The sequence below is a fragment of the Topomyia yanbarensis genome, chromosome 2 (genome assembly GCF_030247195.1).
Source record: "Topomyia yanbarensis strain Yona2022 chromosome 2, ASM3024719v1, whole genome shotgun sequence".
Classification (NCBI taxonomy): Eukaryota; Metazoa; Arthropoda; class Insecta; order Diptera; family Culicidae; genus Topomyia; species Topomyia yanbarensis.
In genome coordinates, this window is record NC_080671.1 from 441,078,203 (window position 1) to 441,096,517 (window position 18,315).

Below are 18,315 nucleotides of genomic sequence, written 5' to 3' on the forward strand. Positions count from 1 at the left end.
AGTTAACTTTCCCATACAAAATCCCATGTAAACTTTAAACAGTGGGCGCAAAAATATAGTTTCACCGATCGAGCTAAGAATTTGCATAGTTGTTCTAGGGCCCAAATGGTACCTAAAAAGTTGCTCGGAGCTGGAATCTATTTTTTGTCCCACCCTAATGATCATAGTAGATTGCTTATCATTTATATAATAGAACTGCCGTTTAAAGAATAATTTTGTGAATAATAACCATACGCCCCGGTTCTGTCTAAAAATGTAAGTTTAGCCTTTATATTCCATATGAGAAGAAGGGCCTAAGTTGAAATCTCGAAGAAAATGCATGTTTCGCCGTTTTGTTTTCTTTGATTATAAATCGAATTAAAAACCATTTCAACTAATTTTCACCTCAATCTTGTAGTATTTTTGTCGCATAATGTCATAATAGCGAAAACGCTGTTTGTTTACATTTGCGATTTAAGCCCTAATGAAAGATCTATGTCGAAGTATGGTAGTATAATAGTTAAATTATAATGGTGGAATATATCAGTAGTATTCCCAATATGGTGAATATTATATGAATAGTTTGGAAATGGTTCCAAAGATTTCTGGAACGGTATTTATTTATACGGGCGAGCTCTGGAGGTAAATTTTACATAAATAGCTCTATTATTGTCGCGCTTATAATAAAATCTCACATTGCGGGCGTCTGAAAGGCGCATCAAATCGCAGTTGCTCCGCAAGCAGATTTCAGTGGAGCTTTATTTTTCTGCCAGCTGTGTGCTTTTTTTTGCTTTGCTTTTGCAATTTGAGCTTTCATATAATCGCATACCCGAATAGAAATGTACAGTAACAAAACCATGATTTTCACTGTGACAGTACAGGAATTTTACAACAATTTACAGTAAGTTTTAGTGTTATGCTACAATACAAAAACAATAAACTTTCACGCAGAAAAAAGATTTGTAGGTTCAATAAAATTATGCATTAAATTCAATAAATTAAATTATTGGTCGGGAGACAATAAAATAATTTATTGAATTCATAAAATTTATTTATTGTTTCAATAAAACAAGATTATCGTTCCGTTTTTCAATAATTATTTTATTGAAATTAAAAGAAAATTATTGATACTAAAAATGTATTTATTGAAAGCAGAAATTTGTTGTTGTTCTAATAAAAAAAATATTTTCAAACCAATAAGTTTGTTTGTTAAAGTGATAAACAATAAATGATTGGATTCAATAACACATATTTTTGGTTTAAATATGCTAATTTTTTCTGCGTGTTAACGTTTTTACAGTAAATTTCAATGTAAAATAGACTTTTACAGCGAAAAAGGGGGGTGGTTATGTATCTTAACATTAAAAAAATCAATTTTTCTCCATACATTTTTTTCTCGGAAACAGTAAAATTTAATGTGAATGCACTGTGTCAGTTTTTTGGTGAACAGTGAAATTTATTGTTACATGAAATTTTATTGTAAATCTACTGTGAGAACTTGGCATTGAACAATGTTGAAACAGTAATAACTATAATATTTATTGTTTTATGATTGTTTGTAGGGTAAATGCCATTGTATAATTCTATCCGGGAGACCATCAAAAGTCTATAAAATACAGACATGTCTGTAAATCTGGCATCGCTGTATACTGCGTGCATTCTCGTTTAAAATACGCACACCGAGATCTCGCATTTTCATACTACCGCCCTCCCCTTAAACCCAGATGCGGTTTGTTTTCCTCCCAATTCGCCGTGCAAATGATTTGTTTTCCTCCCAAATTAAACGTCAAAACGGCACAATACCAACGCAGCTGGATAAGTCTATGGTAACTCACTTTTGAGTTATTGAGTTCTACAAGATGACGACAAGAATGAACTTCACGGAAACGAAAAACCAAAGAGAATAGTGAAAGAGACGCAGAGTGAAAATCAGTCAAAACGGCAACACTTCCTTTACGATGATTTCAACACTAGTATTTGGCAACCCTTTCCAAAGGCAGCACTTTAATGTGGTTTTTGTTTGAGGCGAAACTGAGTCAGTTCCTAACCCCAACTGCTGTCAAAATGTATGAACTGACAGCGGTTGGGGTTAGAACCTGACTCAGTTTCAGGTTCAAGCGAAATCGCCATAAATTACTCCTATTATATTTTGAAAACAAACCTTTTGTCGATCGTTGGATTTGTTTATCAAACGATGTGCATTTTGAAACAAAGAGATGAAATAATTCTAAAGCTTGTTTTTACTCATACATAGACTCTAGAATGCACCTTCCAATCACGATTGCACTAAATTCTGACGAAAATTCAAATTTCTTTTTTGATAGATTTACAATACTTATCTCCTCCAACTCAGGCATGAGTAATGTTTATTTACATTGCACGATTGGTCTGCTCAATAAGGTATTTTTGGCTTCACACTATTCGTCTCTTTCCCTATTCTCTTTGCGAAAAACTACCTAAAATTGAGTTCCTTTGACTCAATCTTGTGGTATCGTGTGGGAACTTAAAATTAGGTAAACCGTGTTGAAGGTACTTTCCATTTAACCATGGCAAAAAATACAACTCATAGATAGGTTTTTTATACTCAAATATAAGTTGAATTTACCTAATTTTGAGTATACCCCAAACAACTCAAAAGTACCTTCCTCTACGGAAGACTTCGACTGAGTCGAATCTCTCGTTTTGTTTTTGACAACACTAATAAGTGCGAAAGCGACGCACAACTCAAAAGTAAGTTAAAATAACTTATGCCGCAGGTTGTTTTATTTAACCGTGTTATGATGAATGAAGTTCATGTTTGACAATTCTTGAGCGTTTTTTCAAAACGTCATATCTGCAATGAGTTACTCTATTTACTTTCTCTTTCGATTTTTACGGCGTCACTATAACACTTTTCACTTATTTTACAGTACAGATCGAAAGACGGTGGTTTTAACTAGTATATTATGCAAAGAGTTGAGGGATAAATGTTAAAGTGACCGAATTATTAACAGAAGAGAAAGTAAACAAAGAGAGTAACTCATTGCAGATATGACGTTTTGAAAAAACGCTCAAGAATTCTCGGTGGTTTGTTTACTTTGTCAATAGACTTTTCTACGGCTCATGTACGTACACGTCACATGATACAAATACTACATTACGAGCTGGTGGAAAATAATTAGGTTATTTACAGACAAAGTTAACCTCACTTTTCTTGACAGTTCGCTTGTACTGTTTACATGGACTTAGAAAAATTCGTGGACGAATAGATTCGCTCGAAGCAAATCGTAAAGAATTTTTCTAAGTCCATGTAAACAGTACAAGCGAACGGCTGGATGTTGTTGGCTCGAATCAAAACTTGTCGAAAGTAAACAAAGTTCATTTCATATCGTCAACCTGGCGCCCAGGTGGTGAAATCATTAGAATTCAACGGGGTGCTGGAGCGTTGCCAAAAAAATTTTATTTCCAGATGAAATTTTATTAAACTTCCCCGTTAAGCTCAGCCGGAATGCTGGCTGGTTCTAAGTCGTATGCCGGCTCATGTGACACAACCGATTCTATTTAGAACGTTTAAGGGGTACCATTTCGATGCGGCTTAGCCGCATAACCGAGGCCTAGGAACCGAAGCGGCGCAAAGCCGCTGAGGATCCGCCGGGCGAGGTGGTGACCGACCCGCCGTCGGAAGCAAGCGAACCTGTGATCCACTCGTTTGCCCGGCTTACTCAAACATAGGGGCTATCCCTAGTTTAAGTTCGACTGAGCGGTAGCGAAGTCGGACAGCATGCGCGAAAGCGATGTGGCGTAGCCACATTGGGTGTTGGACACAAAATAAAATTGGCAACGCTAGCAAAATGTAAACACAAATGAACACTCCGGATGAACCAATCGTCAATTGACATTTCGACGAGTTTTGATTCGAGCCAATAATATGGGCCCAATAAATTGGTTTGTTTTCAACCAGGAAGCTACAATAGTGTTCGTGAGGCCAGTCCACAAGAACTCAATTGCGTGAGTGCGAGTGCAACGGGTGCTCATCTGTTACATTCGAACTCACGTAACTCCCATGTAAACAAACCATAATATATTATATCAAGAGTACTTATTCAAAAGGTCCTAAGTAACATTGAGCTCGAACTGAGAAAAACGAGGCTGAAGTTTCATGGACCTAAAACAAATCCCTATTAGAGAACAAATATGTGTTTTGATGAAACAATTATGCCAATATAGTCTATGGACTATGCTCTTTAGGTAAATAATACTAAAAACATGAAATGTTTAGTGCTAATGTAGTTTTCAAGCGCTTTAAAATGATGCGTCCTTTTGAAAATTATAGGACCTTTCACATAGGTCTTTTTTCGGGCCTAAGAATCATACGACACTGCACATAAGGCTTTTTTCAGCAAAGGTAGCTCTTACGACGAATATTGAATATCTTCAAAGTTTTCGATAAAATGAGCACCGGAATACGAATGTTCTTCATTACTATGGTAAATAGTTGCACTGGATTTAACAGAAGTCTTGCGGTAAAAAAAATGCGGGAAACTTTAGTTTATATTAACAAACCATTGGCTGGAAGTGGTTAAAACTAACGAATGGCACGTTACTTTAGAATAACTAAGCTTTCCAATTATCATTTAATTTATTATACTTTCTAAATTCAACTTCGAAAATAAGTCGCATGATCAGAAGAAAATAATTTCTTTTATTTTGATGCTTAGGACGTTTTTACTAGGTACCTATGTGCAGTGGGAAAACATAGAATGAAATGAATCATGCGTCGTTTTTGCATGACGCCTATGAACAGACGCAGAGGTTTTGAAATGTTTCACGCATAGGTCCTTTCAATTTAAAAGGTCTCAAGTGCAAAATTTCAAAATAAGATCATGAAAACTTTGCGACTTTTTATACAATGCTTGTTATTTTGATAAATACTGGGTATAATGAATTCTGGTTTTCGGTATTCGTTAGCTATGTTGTAATCACATGCTGCGCTGCAAATAACTCAGTTTGTTTACATTTGTCACTAAGGTCCATTTGAATCAGCACTCTTGATATATTATATATAATTATTGTCAAACCAAATACAAATATATAAATACAACATATTTCTTGAGCCAAATACAAATTAAATACGCCAAGGTCCCATACAAAAGGGTAATCATTTTTTGACTCGCCGAAAACTAGATTTAATGAACCCTATGCATGGATTTTGCTTGACAACTAACAAACACTGAAAAGTAATAAGAAACGGCAACACATTTCGATAAATCCGATCAGAGCATGCCGTTCTTAAGTTTATTTTTTTATTGACATTTGTTTATACTTCTGTGAAAATTTGTGGATCGTTTCGTATATTGAAATTGAAAATTATTCGTGCCATGGTCAATCTTACCAAGCCATCAATTTTCTACGATGGTTCCGGAAGCAGCTGCCCTTTGGTTAATACTTTCTTCGGATCGAAGCAAAAATGCTAACATCGATCTGATCGGTCTAATTCAAAACTGGAATCGATACGGTTAGTGGTATGCGAAGAATTTAACTATCCGTTTCACCACGAACGCTCGTTCCGGGGGCGGAGATGCACATATGCAACACCTGGAAGATCATCAGTTATGCTTGGACAGCGAAGTTGAGCAGTATGATGCTAACAATAAAAAGTTTCAATTCTTAGTGGCCAGTAGTGGTAACGTTGCCTCAAGTGCAACACCGAAAGTGTCAAAAATAATATCCTTCTGGTGTGCAATATCCTGTATCCTACCAACACCAACAACAGACATGTCGACGGAACATTTGCGTCAATTTTGAAAAATTATATGTCCGGTGAAAAAACTACATCGGCCTGGTGTGAAAAGTGCAACAATTTTACCCACACTAATCAAAAGAGTCGTCAGCCATCTGTCGGAAATTATGTCGGTTAACTGTCCAAGTGTCCAGAGATGCCAGATTTGCAGACAAGTCTGCAAATTCGCAGACTTTTAATTTAAGCTGCAGATTTTTTCGATGACGCAGATATTTGCAGATTTTCTAGTTTGGTTGCAGATATTTGCAGATTTTTTAGTTTTGTTGCAGATATTTGCAGATTTTTGAATATAAAGGCTTTTGGTTACACTAGCTTTCCTGACATTTTTGTTCTTCCCAGACATTTAAAATTATTGTTGCAGACATTTGAAAAAAGTACCTGGCATCTCTGCAAGTGTCTAGCGATGGGCACTGGTGCAAACGTAGGTAATGGGATTATGTGTCGTTACGGGTAGATGGTCGCTTTTTCCATGCGAGGTGAGATTACTTGAACTGGAATGTTGTTCTCACAGGTCCTATAATATTTTACGCTGTTATTACAGAAATCCCCACCGTCGTTCAACTCGAATGCGTCTAATCAAGGTCAGCAGAAATAATGGCTCCCACTAGGCTTCCGAATGATGTTGGATGTGAAGGAGAATTTGAAAATTGGATCGTTGAAAACTGCTTCCAGCTGTTCTAAAGGTTCTGATGCTCACGAAAGCTGCAAACTGAGTCAGAGCATATTCCGTAGTAGCAACAATTTGAAATCTTTTACATTTCAGATATGCCGTTTCGGAAATCAAAAAGTATCGCTTGTCAGCGGCCGGCGTTTACATCAATGACAGAACTCGGCGTAATCTGGTAGCTTTGGTGCACGTACCAAAGAGCTATCATCATGATCTCAACTCTGGTGCCCAGAAAATTCTCAATTTTTACCACAATATCCATTGACGCAAACACATTCATGTCCCATTTGTCTAGTCGAACACAGACCGTTCAGGCAGGGTGAGTTAGCGCAGAAATCAACCTTAATCTTACAATGTCGCCCCATGTAATCCGGTTTACAGTTGGAGTGATAGTCATTCACAAGTTAAACGTAGTCCAGCGTTCCTGGATATGAGCATGAATTCGAAAGACACTCGTTGATGGCTTCTTCGCACCGTGATCCCACAAACCAGGGCGGACTATAACACTCCATTTCACTAACTTTCAGCAAATATCTTACTGTAACAGGCATCAGGAGTACAGTCTTACAGTGTTTATTGTGGAGCATTTCAATCAATTAAACACACGATGTCACCTCACCGAACATGTAGTTCATGGCTGAAAATAACTACTCTCCACTGCAGGCTACCCAAGGTACAATTCTTTGAATGTTTCAACCCGTACCAGAATGCTGGGGTCATACATGGGTCAACGCTGATTGATTAATCAAGCTCTTGAAAATTACTCGATTAACAGATAATCGATTATTCGCAAAAATCAGATATCACTACCCCCACCAAAAGATACGTGAAGCGTGAAGATTTTCAACGAACACCATCAAGACTTCGGAAAAGATTGGTTGTGTCTTGCCTGACCCGATGAATCCAACATAAACTTCAATTATGCGTACAGGTCTGTGTGGATATGGATGAAGTGATAAAATTAAATAGTGTTTCAAAGAGTGGGGTTGTTTTATTGTTTTGTTGGTTATTCGTTAGATTTTTATAATGGCATAGCATATCGTGCTGCTCTGGACAGTAGTGTACAAATTTATGTGCCTCAAAACCGTCCGGAAAATCGTAAGCGATCACTTTACTCTCAATGCCTTGATACTTGTATACAATCACCAGCGTTAAAAGCCGAGATATGCACAAGTCAACGAAATGTTTTTTACCTCAATTTGAGGGTACCCTGAACGCTCCCTTTGCAACAGCATGGCATCGGACTTCATTTTTTATCGCACGAGAGACGACGGTCATGGTATCGACTGTCATTCTTGGAGGTTTCATAGATAGTTTTTTCTGTCCACACAGTGGCGATAGCTGCTGATTTCGATTTGGTAAATTGGCAGAGACGACACAAACAGGTACCGACTTTTGCGCACTGTTTGTTTCCATTTGTCGGGTAATTGTTCCGAATCACGGCTTTTTCGAAAAGAGGGTTAATTTCTTTTGAAAAAAGGTTCTAAATGGCCTATTTTATAACACGCAATGAAAAAAATCGGGGGGAAAGCTTTAAAGTAGTTTAAACTGGAAAAATAAGTTGTTCCCACTTACCTTACATACAGTGGCGGATTCTCAGCGGCTTTGCGCCGCTTCGAATCCTTGGACTTTATTATGCCGGCAAGCCGCATCACACTATCTTCGCCCTTGGTGTCACTTTCTCATGCGCAATGCCACTGTTATAAAAGTAAGGGGGAAAACTTATTTTTCCAGTTAAAAACTACTTTAAAGCTTTCCCCCGAACTTTTGTTATTGCTTGTTGTAAAATAGGCCATTTAGAACCATTTACAAAAAAAAAATAAACCCTTTTTCCGAAAAAGCCGCGATTCGGAACAATTGCCATTTGTCGTAATCCCTTCTGCGTCTACGTTGAGGTTTCCAAGCCCTTCATCATTAGAAACGGCATCATCTGAAATCTCTTTCATATTACATTGTACGTGTAGTAATGATTTTTCGTTCATATAAAAGAATTCAAATTTAAGTTATCTTATTGGAACGAATAAATGTTTAAAATACCCGATTGATCGGCACATTCTTAAGAATTCCCGCGGGTCCATCCGGAATGCTCCGTTAACTTTTTTCCACCGTTCTGGGAATATATCGAACTAAACGAATATTTCTTAATGATTCTAGGCGATTTTTTAATTTGGTTCGCAGAGAAAACTTGAAAAACTCCGGATTTCTTACCAAAATTGCCAACGGCCGACACTGACAATATACTACCGGGAAACAATCGATTTCTGCTATCAGCATAGAAGTATTATTATGCCCCGATGAGGGCTGTAACCCATCGTGGCGATTCGAATTTTCCGCAGTTACTTTTTGTTATGATCCGGCATGTCTACTTGAACACGATTGTCGGAAAAACATGCGCATATCTTACCAAAGAATCACGGCCATAACGCCGTAGTAAACTGTAGTGCCGTCAATTAAAAATCTGGTATCTATTGATGAGAATGGACGAAATAGACGAAAATTTAATTAAATACACAATCGAAGTGAAATGTCATAAATTTTCAACAAGAACAACATTGAGTTCTACAAGATGACGACACGAATGAACTTATGATGAATGAAGTTCATGTTTGACAATTCTCGGTGGTTTGTTTACTTTGTCATTTGCGTGAGTGCGAGTGCAACGGGCGCTCATCTGTTACATTCGAACTCACGTAACTTTCATGTAAACAAACCACTGATAATTGTCAAACGAAGTTCATCCGGCTCGTTTTGTAGGGTTATGTCGGTTGGTGTAAAACCTAATAGCAATACCTGTGTTGCTAGTTTTAGCACTATTTCATCAAAGTACACTGTCATTCTGACAGTGTACCTTTATTGGTGTACCTGGGTTATAAAACGTGTCCTCGAAAATTCATCAGAGCATTCCGTATTAACATATTTCTTGAGCGTTTTTTCAAAACGTCATATCTGCAATTAGTTACTATCTTTGTTTACTTTCTCTTCTGTTAATAATTCGATCACTTTAACATTTATCCCTCAGCTCTTTGCATAATATGCTAGCTAAAACCACCGTCTTTCGATCTGTACTGTAAAATAAGTGAAAAGTGTTATAGTGACGCCGTAAAAATCGAAAGAGAAAGTATAAACAGAGAGTAACTCATTGCAGATATGACGTTTTGAAAAAACGCTCAAGATTTGTATTTGGTCAAACAAAGTTCATCCGGCTCATTTTGTGGAGTTATGTCGGTTGGTGTAAAACCTAATTTTGATTGATCCTTTACTGCAGAGATGCCAGATTTGCAGACAAGTCTGCAAATTTGCAGACTTTTAATTTAAGCTGCAAATTTTTCGATGACGCAGATATTTGCAGATTTTTTAGTTTGGTTGCAGATATTTGCAGATTTTTTAGTGTGGTTGCAGATATTTACAGATTTTTGCATATAAAGGGTTTTGGTTACACTAGCTTTTCTGACATTTTTTGTTCTTTTAAAATTATTATTGCAGACATTTGAAAAAAAGTACCTGGCATCTCTGCTTTACTGTTTGATAAGCTTGAAGATTCGTTCAGCGACATTTTTGGCGAGTGCGTATTTATATTTAATAATATTGCTATTTGAAGAACAAGAATCACCTAGTTTCACAATTTATAGTTGCAAAACCAGAATATCACCGCTTTGTGGGTTTCTCGTAGGTTTTAGTTTAGCTGACGTCTTCTCACTGCACTTGGAGAAATGGGAGTCAACGACGCGATGAATTACGTCCTGTTCAACAATCCAGTTGCCACCAATGTTTGGTCATTTCTATCATCAAATGTAAGTTCTCCCTAATTATTGTAATTTCTCCCTAATTATTGTGAAATGTTCCATAAACCAGCGGTTCTCAACCTTTTTCGGACCCCTTAGAAATCAGCCTGGGTTGCTGCGGACCCCCACGGATAAACGATTTTGTATGCTATCAATATGTTATTTCCAGTTTGTTAGGAAACAAGGAAATTTCAATATGCTCTCGAAAAAATATATTTTTCTTCGCAGACCCCGAGGAACGACTTCACAACCTCCTAGAGGTCCGCGGACCCTAGGTTGAGAATCACTGCCATAAACTATTATCAGTTATGTCTTGATTCTCGTTCGCCGTCCAGAAACTCGTTCCCTACCTGGAAATGATTGTGCCAACTGGCTGTTCCCAAAGTCTGTACGGGGTCCGAGATGTACCAAAATGCAGTTCGTCGCTGCCTACCTGACTAGAATTAAAACATGCAGTTATATGAATCAGATAATAAATTTCATATCATATAACTGAAAGAGAAGACTGATAAATTGCTGATCGAAATGGACATTTCTTAATCATATTTTAAAAGCACCGTGTTATGCGGATAAAGATAAACTTTTTTTTAATCTTGTTTCGTCAACCTTTTCTCAAATATCTACAATAGAAATCCAAAACAGCTGCCATCGCTCAGCAAGCGGCGACCCATAGTGCCAAGGTGGTGGTGGTTTCGGAACCACTGCCACCACTTTGGAAGATACTGGGACCACATCGACATATACTGAAACTTGCCGGGCTAAGCGGTGCAGTAGCCGTTATGCTCGGAGCTTATGGGGCTCACCATAAGTTCAATAGTTTCGTCGAGAAGGAACGCGATCCCAAAGCTATCTTTGAAATGACCAACCGTTATCATATCATCCATTCACTGGCACTTCTTGCCGCTCCGTTGGCGAGAAAACCGGTTTTGGTAAGTGATAGTTAATAAGCACACGAAGAAATAATTTCTGAAGTAAGCGTTTATTTTTCCAGACTGCCATTCTATTTTCCGCGGGAATGGCTTTGTTTTGCGGCACTTGCTATTATATTTCGTTCACCAACGATCGTCGTGTAGCCAAGCTCACACCGGTTGGAGGATTTCTGCTAATTTTCGGCTGGCTTTCTTTTATGCTCTAAGCAGACGAATAACTGATTGGCTAAAGCTTAGACGCTGCTTATATTCCAATACATGGGGGTAGTGTACTACGTTATAAAAATGTCAAATTAATGTGTCTGCGTTAAAAGCTTCTCTCATTTTTTTGGAATATTAGAGAACAATTACTTTCGGATTCAGTTTGCACCGATCGATAACGTATTGTGGCATGCAGAAAGTAGGATTGACTTTTCGTAACCTTTCGTCGCCAAGCAGTGAAAGTGCTCCCAGACCAAACAGTGTATGGAAAATATCCGGCATATTACCGGTGCGATCGGAGAATCCACCAGTTTCTGAATCTTGACAGGAGAGTATAAATTGTTGCAATTTTTCCGAACTAATCCAGTGCAATCGACCCATTATGGTCAACGACGCCAGCACCCACCAAGAATAGCAGACGTCCGGCAATTTTTCGGGTCTCCCATTGAGCCCACCGCTAGGTAACTGTCGCTCGCACAGCCACCAAGCAAGCTTCTCGCAGTCCAACTTATGCAGATGATCAGTTATCGATAGGAATCCCACACAGCAGTAAATAAGACCGGCATGGCTCTCGGCATTGGGCTTCGATCCGAAGCCACCATCGGAATTACAGCACGACATGACATAGTTGACCGCCTTCTCCAGGTCAATCACGTTCATTTTGTTCTAAAAGCCAAATCACGTAATTCAAAAAAAAATCCGTTCTCGTTGATAAAATGTTGAAAGTCACTTACGATCAAACTGAGAATTGCAACTGCACAAAAGGAAAACCTCGTATCCTCTTCGCCCCATTTATCGCCAAAGAAGCTGCCGTTGAGTTGTTGCAATGAACTGACATACCGAGCTACGGCTTCCGTATCAATCTCATCCAAACCGTCGTAAATGCACAAAATTTGCACTGCACTCAGTGTGTACAAAATGTGAGGATCATGACCCTCACATGCCGATATTCCTCCGCTTACCGGACATTGGCAATTTTTCACGAATTCGATGATCTCTTGCTTATCGAGTCGGTCGAGTTTGTACATTAAATCTAGCCCGGTTACACCCCAGTAGATTCCTGACATCCGAAGAAACTCCGTCATGCAGTATTCCTGTAATGCAGTGAAAAAATTTATGCTAGTCATGGATAATACGGTAATATTACTATAACTTACGTAGTCATTTTTGTCGTTCCCGTGATTAGCGATATATTCTACGTGTTTATCGAATAGCAGTTCCTTGGGCTCGTTGTTGATCGACACATCGTTGGAAACGAGAGCCTGTGCGGGAATAGTTTTTCACTCTATCACAACAAAATCCGTAATTTTCAATTGAAATGTACTTACCATCTTTGTGGTAACGATTCCTGGTATGAGATTTGAATCACAAAGTTTTATGTCAATATCACCTAGGTGCTGTTGCGTTTAAAATTGAAATCTAATTGAAATGACCATCAAAAACAAATGTAGATGACAAATTCATTAAGTACAGGGTGAGAAAATTTGTTATTACATGTGACATGTGACGTTCAGGGTGGCCAGAATGAATTTCCTAAAATCACACAGGCTATACTATAGGGTAACCCTACATATTTTGGACCCTGTTAATGTATTTGCCTCCTACACTGCCAAGTTTCTCTGAATTTGTTTGGTTTGATGCAGCAATTACATTCCTTGGGTTGTCTATTAAGTTTCAATATCATTAGTTCATCTCTAAAAATTAAACAGAATCCACAGTTTTCAAAAATATCATCGAAAACGTTTCATGTTTCAACGATAGCCAAGAGGAACCGGTGGAAATGATACATTTTCAAATTAGATTTAAATGTACAATTATAATATTTTTTATCGATTTAATTAGTTTGTCTGATTTGGTATTATGCATGTTACGTATTTGAAAAGGTTTCTTCGTAATGTTTTATCTAAAAAATCTTAAATAAATGGTGTCCACAACATGTCTTAAAAAATTGATATCAACTTATTTTGGACACCCCTCGATTTTCTTTCTTGATAGTTATTTGTTTATCGATTTAGAATAATCAAAAAGTGAAAATTTTCGTAGCGGTAGGTCGCCTGCTCTTTTTGGTCAAATTATTTAAAAATGTTCAAACCAATGGATGTCGAAAATCAAACGATTGAGGAACATTTCGTTGAAGACCATAATATGACCAAAGAGGAGACTTCTGAAATCCATGTTAAAGAACATTTGTATTTCGAATTTATTGAATTCGACGAGCTATATGTTGACAAATCTAGGAGACATATCACAGCTAAATATTGTCGCTGCAGCACTATTCTGCAATGCGCTGGACAGTCCAGCGACGCGAAGATTTCTAGCGACGTCAGTGGAATTGTCATTTCATGAATAAAATAAACAAAGAAATTTTCGCAAATAAACCTATAGTTAATCTTATATTTTGTGTTGTCATGGTTATAGTCGACATGCTACTAAAAAGCAATCACTTTCTTATTTATTTTAATCATGTGAGATCATGACAAATGAATATCATAATATAGAACTTTTAAATGCGATTGTATGGCTCTAATTTGAATTTTTTTCCTTAAGAATCACAAAAAGATTTATTTTGAATTATTTGTTTATAATCAACACATTTAACAAAGTCTATACTACATCAATAAACTATGAACTTCGCTGGGGTAACGTATGCTGACGAGCGACAAGTCGCTTCTGATTTTTGTCTGCAGACACAATAATGGTAATAAGAGTGTGCTTGCTGAATTCCTAGAATCGCCTGAAACACTCACACGAACAGGAACATCACGATTCAAGCGACGTTTGATATTGCGCCGAACAGTTGAATACCACAAGGCGAAAACTGAAGAAAAAAGGAAAATAAAGGAAGAGAAACAAAGAAAAACTGAGCTTAGAAAGAATAACAAGAAACCACCTTCTAAAGAAAAGAATTAAAAATTAATATTTGGTACAAGAAGATTCCTGACGAACTTTGAAGCTTGATTTATCTTGAAGATGTTACTCCATAATACTGCTACAGATGAATTGTTACACGAAATATATTATTGTTAACTCTATTGCATAACATTTAATGCTGCTTTGTTAAGTCTGCAGTAACTTAATTGTACCGAAAGTTTTTCTATTTCTCAAAATGATAGAACTAAAAAAATACTTCATGCAGTAAGCCTTCCATATAAAGATTAATGTACCATTTTTGATTGGCAGTCACTGATTTGCTTATGTTCTTCTTTCATGCATTAAACATACTGCAAAGAGAACGAGTCAGTAGGTCAGTTTAGTAGAAAAAATTTCACTGTTTCCAAAATATATTCAGTCACATTCAGTGTGTCCAAAATATGCTTGGAACACTGTCGAAATTAGTGTGGAAGGGTCCGAAATGTGAAAAATTCATGCTGTGAAGAAATGTCATTTTCGAGTTTATGTCAATGTATAAAACATCCATTGACAGTTTTCTTTCAAGAACAGTATTTTGGAGCAGACTCGTGCATGTGTTGCATTAAAAAATATAGGCAAGCAAATATTTTTTGACGTTCACGTAATTTTACTTCTTCTAGGGGTCCAAAATTGGTTGGTTACCCTATACACCACGAGAATTATGGCTAGTTTACATTTCGGAAAACGAAATTTGGGTCCCTGTGTATTGAAGCTCGGGATTTAAAATCCTGTGACGGGAAATGAGTCTACACAAAAATGAGTTTTCCTGAAGTGTAAACCCAACCGCGGGCAACATCACGGGATTTTAAAACTCTCCACACAGAAATCCGGCCGGAACTAGAGTCTGTATACAATATAGAGTCCCGTACAGAGAAATGCGCAACACTGCGTAGAATACAGACTATTTATTTTTTTCTGGCAACCGGAATATTTGCCGTAATTTTGAGTAACTTTGATCAAATGACAAAATAAATTCATACTGAATGAAAAATTAAGCAACTTTATCGTGGCAAACGGAATATCCCAACGAAAACCGTTTCAAACATTTCATCTGATTAATTGAATGCTATTTAATAAATTAATAACGTGTTTAAATTTATTCAAAAAATTCGAGTCAACGTAGGACTCAGGTTATTGTAAGCAGATTTTTCTCGGATGAACTTGACACTCGAATAGAACAGTAACAAAACCATGTCACTGTGACAGAACAATAATAATCATTTGCAGCGAAGTCCAATGTTATACTATAATACCAAAACAAGACTTTTACAGTAACTAGGGTTGGCTATGAGTTGATTTTTATTTTTTATGTTATTTAACAAATCATTTTGTTCCACGCATTTAACATTTAATGCTAATTTACTGAATCATTGCTTGTTTGAAAATGAAATTAATTAGCACTTGAAATTTTAGTGTAAATTTATTGCAAGAACACTGCTTGAATAACGTCCAACTGCTCTTCAATTTAAAGATAACTTGAAGTTGCATTCTTTATCATAGTTCATATCTGAAATTCCTTCATCATCTTATAAGTTGGACGATATAAAATGGTTAAAATCAGTTCAGATCAAAAAGAGTATAATGAACAGATGGAAGAAAAAGTGAACCAGGTGGTATCAAATATAGTCTTGGTCTAAAATGTCTTCCTTTTTTCAGGTAGATCTTGTGGAGTTAGAGTATTCTGAAGATTTCTGATGATAGCGTGTTCGATAACTCAGAACGTAATCTAGTGTACCATATTGCAGGATACATTCGTAAGAGTTTCCCGAAAAACTATACTGTTTGTGAGGCATGCTTTACACCATTGCTTCGATCGGCTTTACCATAGGATTGCTCAATGCTCACTTGCTGATGCATACCTTCTCTTTTACATCTTCTCGATGCATAGAGACAGTTAGATGCGGATTAACCCTCAAAAAGGCACGCTGGTCTTCCAGGCCCGGCGGCTATCGATTTCTTAGTTACAAAGCGTTATGCATGTAATAAAAGCTTGATCATGGAAATTCCATTAACTGACGCTAAAATTCATTGAAAAAGTAAGATATTACGGAGCTATCACATATGGTGTGCTTCATAGATTCGTATAAACTTTTTACATGCACAATAAGGCATGGGAGGCCTAACAGGCTCGGTAGGTAGGATGTTTCGGATTTTGACATTTCAATCAGCGCATTTCTTTTAAAAAGCTTATATGCGCTTAACGTTTCTTACGTGCAGTTTAAGCGGTTTTGAACGGTTAGATATCCGTTTGATAGGATTAAAAAAGGAATTCGTAATTTAATTAAATTCTTTAAGTTTTATTATTCTTTCTCAGAACTAACCAGTTCTGTCGCTCCCCTCGGGTGAACCAGAATGAGAGGGTATGTGAGCAGAATGTGAAACGAAAAATAAATAATAAAAAACACATCTATCCGCTTGTCCCGCTTGTGTTTCATTCCCCCTGTATTTTAAATGGAAGATGGACTTTCGATTTTCCGTGACGGAAAAAAAGTTTAAAGTTCGGGAAATGGGTCACGGGATTTTTCAGCTGCTTCTAAAAAACACCGTCAGTATCAGATAGCACTGAATTTTAAACCTAATAATAATACAATTTCCCCGTCGGACACAATTTGTGTTGAATTGTTCCCCCGCCGTATTTATGGTGTGGAGAAATTTAAAAACCCGTGATATTTTCTAGAATTGGAAGATTTTAAAGCCACCCTAATAAAAAAAAAATTTTATTAATGCATAAATACATGCATTAGATTTCAATACGTGACAAATACTTCAATACGTCATTCAATATGTCAGCCTGAATCAAAAATACACAAGTGAATCGCCCCTCTTATTTTACTATGACGTTTTTACAAACGGGCTTGTAGATGTGATATATTTCATGTGCTGTGTTGCAACCGAGAGTGTAGATAGTTATGAGGTTTGGTATTATCGGAAAAAGATGCTGACTACACCTACAGTCGACTTGGCGAAACATCACATCAACGCTTTTTTTGTGAAAAGGGCGATACTTACAAATGTAAACATAGGGCTTTTTTAATACATGCGAATGAGGGCTTCAAAACGCAACAAACTAATCTAAAAATTTGGATTTTACTATATTGCTTTCTTAAACTACAGCAAATAATACAACGTGCAAAACTGTATTTTTGTTTGTTTATTTAAAGTTTTGCCCTCCACGCTCCATGCAAGCAATCAGGGCGACACTTTTTTTTGCTACCAGTTTAGAGGCGAATCTGTTTTTTTGTATTTTTTTTAGGGTTATCAAGCTGATACTAGCTGTAAATAGTAACAATGATTGCTATAGAAAACCCGGACAAAATCGGTGGTGTAAAACGGTAGTTATTGTAAAAAAGGCGATACTTCAATGGTAATAGGTGGGACCGAGAAAGTAAACAATCACCAAAGGGGCGATACTATCATTTTGTCGATTTAAATAGCAAAAACAAATTTTAAATTAATAATTTCAAATACTTTATGAAGTTTTGAGTTTCGATCTTTGAATCATGCAATCTAAGATGTAAAAAACACAATAGTTTTTAAATAGGAAATAAAACCAAGTCTGGAAATATTCACTGTTGATTTTCTTAGAATGCTGTCACTGCTAGTATCGCCCTTTTCAAAAAAAGGGTTGACATCTACATACTGTTAGCAAAACTTTGGTGCACTATATGTGACATTTCAACTTAAGATTAAATTAAGATGTAAAGAATTATTATTTTTTTCTATTATTTGCAGGTGATAAAGAGTCAATACTTAGCTTGTATGTGGCATAATAAACTCAGTAACTGTACACATTTCGACATAGATCTTTCATTAGGGCTTAAATCGCAAATGTAAACAAACTGCGTTTTCGCTATTATGACATTATGCGACAAAAATACTACAAGATTGAGGTGAAAATTAGTTAAAACGGTTTTTAGTTCGATTTATAATTAAAGAAAACAAAACGGCGAAACATGCATTTTCTTCGAGGTTTCGACTTAGGCCCTTCTTCTCATATGGAATATAAAGGCTAAACTTACATTTTTTGACAGAACCGGGCGTACGGTTGTTATTCACAAAATTATTCTT

General features: G+C 36.8%; 2 protein-coding genes and 1 long non-coding RNA gene across 4 annotated transcripts; 2 read left to right on the forward strand and 1 right to left on the reverse strand.

The window, feature by feature from the left end:
- Nucleotides 1-5,198: 5,198 nt before the first annotated feature.
- LOC131685607 (uncharacterized) lies at nt 5,199-7,405 on the forward strand. The gene is made up of 3 exons (XR_009304849.1): nt 5,199-6,234; nt 6,300-6,441; nt 6,522-7,405. It is a non-coding gene; the product is annotated as an uncharacterized LOC131685607 (long non-coding RNA).
- A 2,494-nt stretch (nt 7,406-9,899) lies between these two features.
- Nucleotides 9,900-11,449, forward strand: LOC131685606 (transmembrane protein 256-like). Of its 2 annotated transcripts, none has more exons than XM_058969462.1 (4): nt 9,900-9,987; nt 10,055-10,216; nt 10,837-11,136; nt 11,199-11,449. In XM_058969462.1, exons 2-4 carry the CDS (start codon nt 10,136-10,138, stop codon nt 11,340-11,342), a joined length of 525 nt encoding a protein of 174 aa, XP_058825445.1. In that variant the 5' UTR covers nt 9,900-9,987; nt 10,055-10,135; the 3' UTR covers nt 11,343-11,449. The 2 variants fall into 2 exon arrangements, with proteins under 2 accessions (XP_058825445.1, XP_058825446.1); XM_058969463.1 differs by having other exon boundaries at nt 9,904-9,987; nt 10,096-10,216.
- Nucleotides 11,364-12,821, reverse strand: LOC131685605 (geranylgeranyl transferase type-2 subunit beta). Its single transcript, XM_058969461.1, has 4 exons — nt 12,666-12,821; nt 12,495-12,599; nt 12,072-12,431; nt 11,364-12,003 (listed from the first exon to the last, which is right to left on the reverse strand). The coding sequence occupies exons 1-4, from the start codon at nt 12,666-12,668 to the stop codon at nt 11,473-11,475; spliced, it is 999 nt and encodes a 332-aa protein (XP_058825444.1). The 5' UTR covers nt 12,669-12,821; the 3' UTR covers nt 11,364-11,472.
- Between the last annotated feature and the right edge of the window lie 5,494 nt (nt 12,822-18,315).

Bases quoted from the DNA above. Each gene is read 5' to 3' on its own strand.
- LOC131685606 (XM_058969462.1), top strand. From the start codon at position 10,136: ATGGGAGTCAACGACGCGATGAATTACGTCCTGTTCAACAATCCAGTT. The intron at 10,217-10,836 runs GTAAGTTCTCCC...TATCTACAATAG, and splicing joins GGTCATTTCTATCATCAAAT to AAATCCAAAACAGCTGCCAT. The intron at 11,137-11,198 runs GTAAGTGATAGT...TTATTTTTCCAG, and splicing joins TGGCGAGAAAACCGGTTTTG to ACTGCCATTCTATTTTCCGC.
- LOC131685605 (XM_058969461.1), bottom strand. The intron at 12,432-12,494 runs GTAAGTTATAGT...ACTGCATTACAG, and splicing joins GGAACGACAAAAATGACTAC to GAATACTGCATGACGGAGTT. The intron at 12,004-12,071 runs GTAAGTGACTTT...TTTGGCTTTTAG, and splicing joins TTGCAATTCTCAGTTTGATC to AACAAAATGAACGTGATTGA.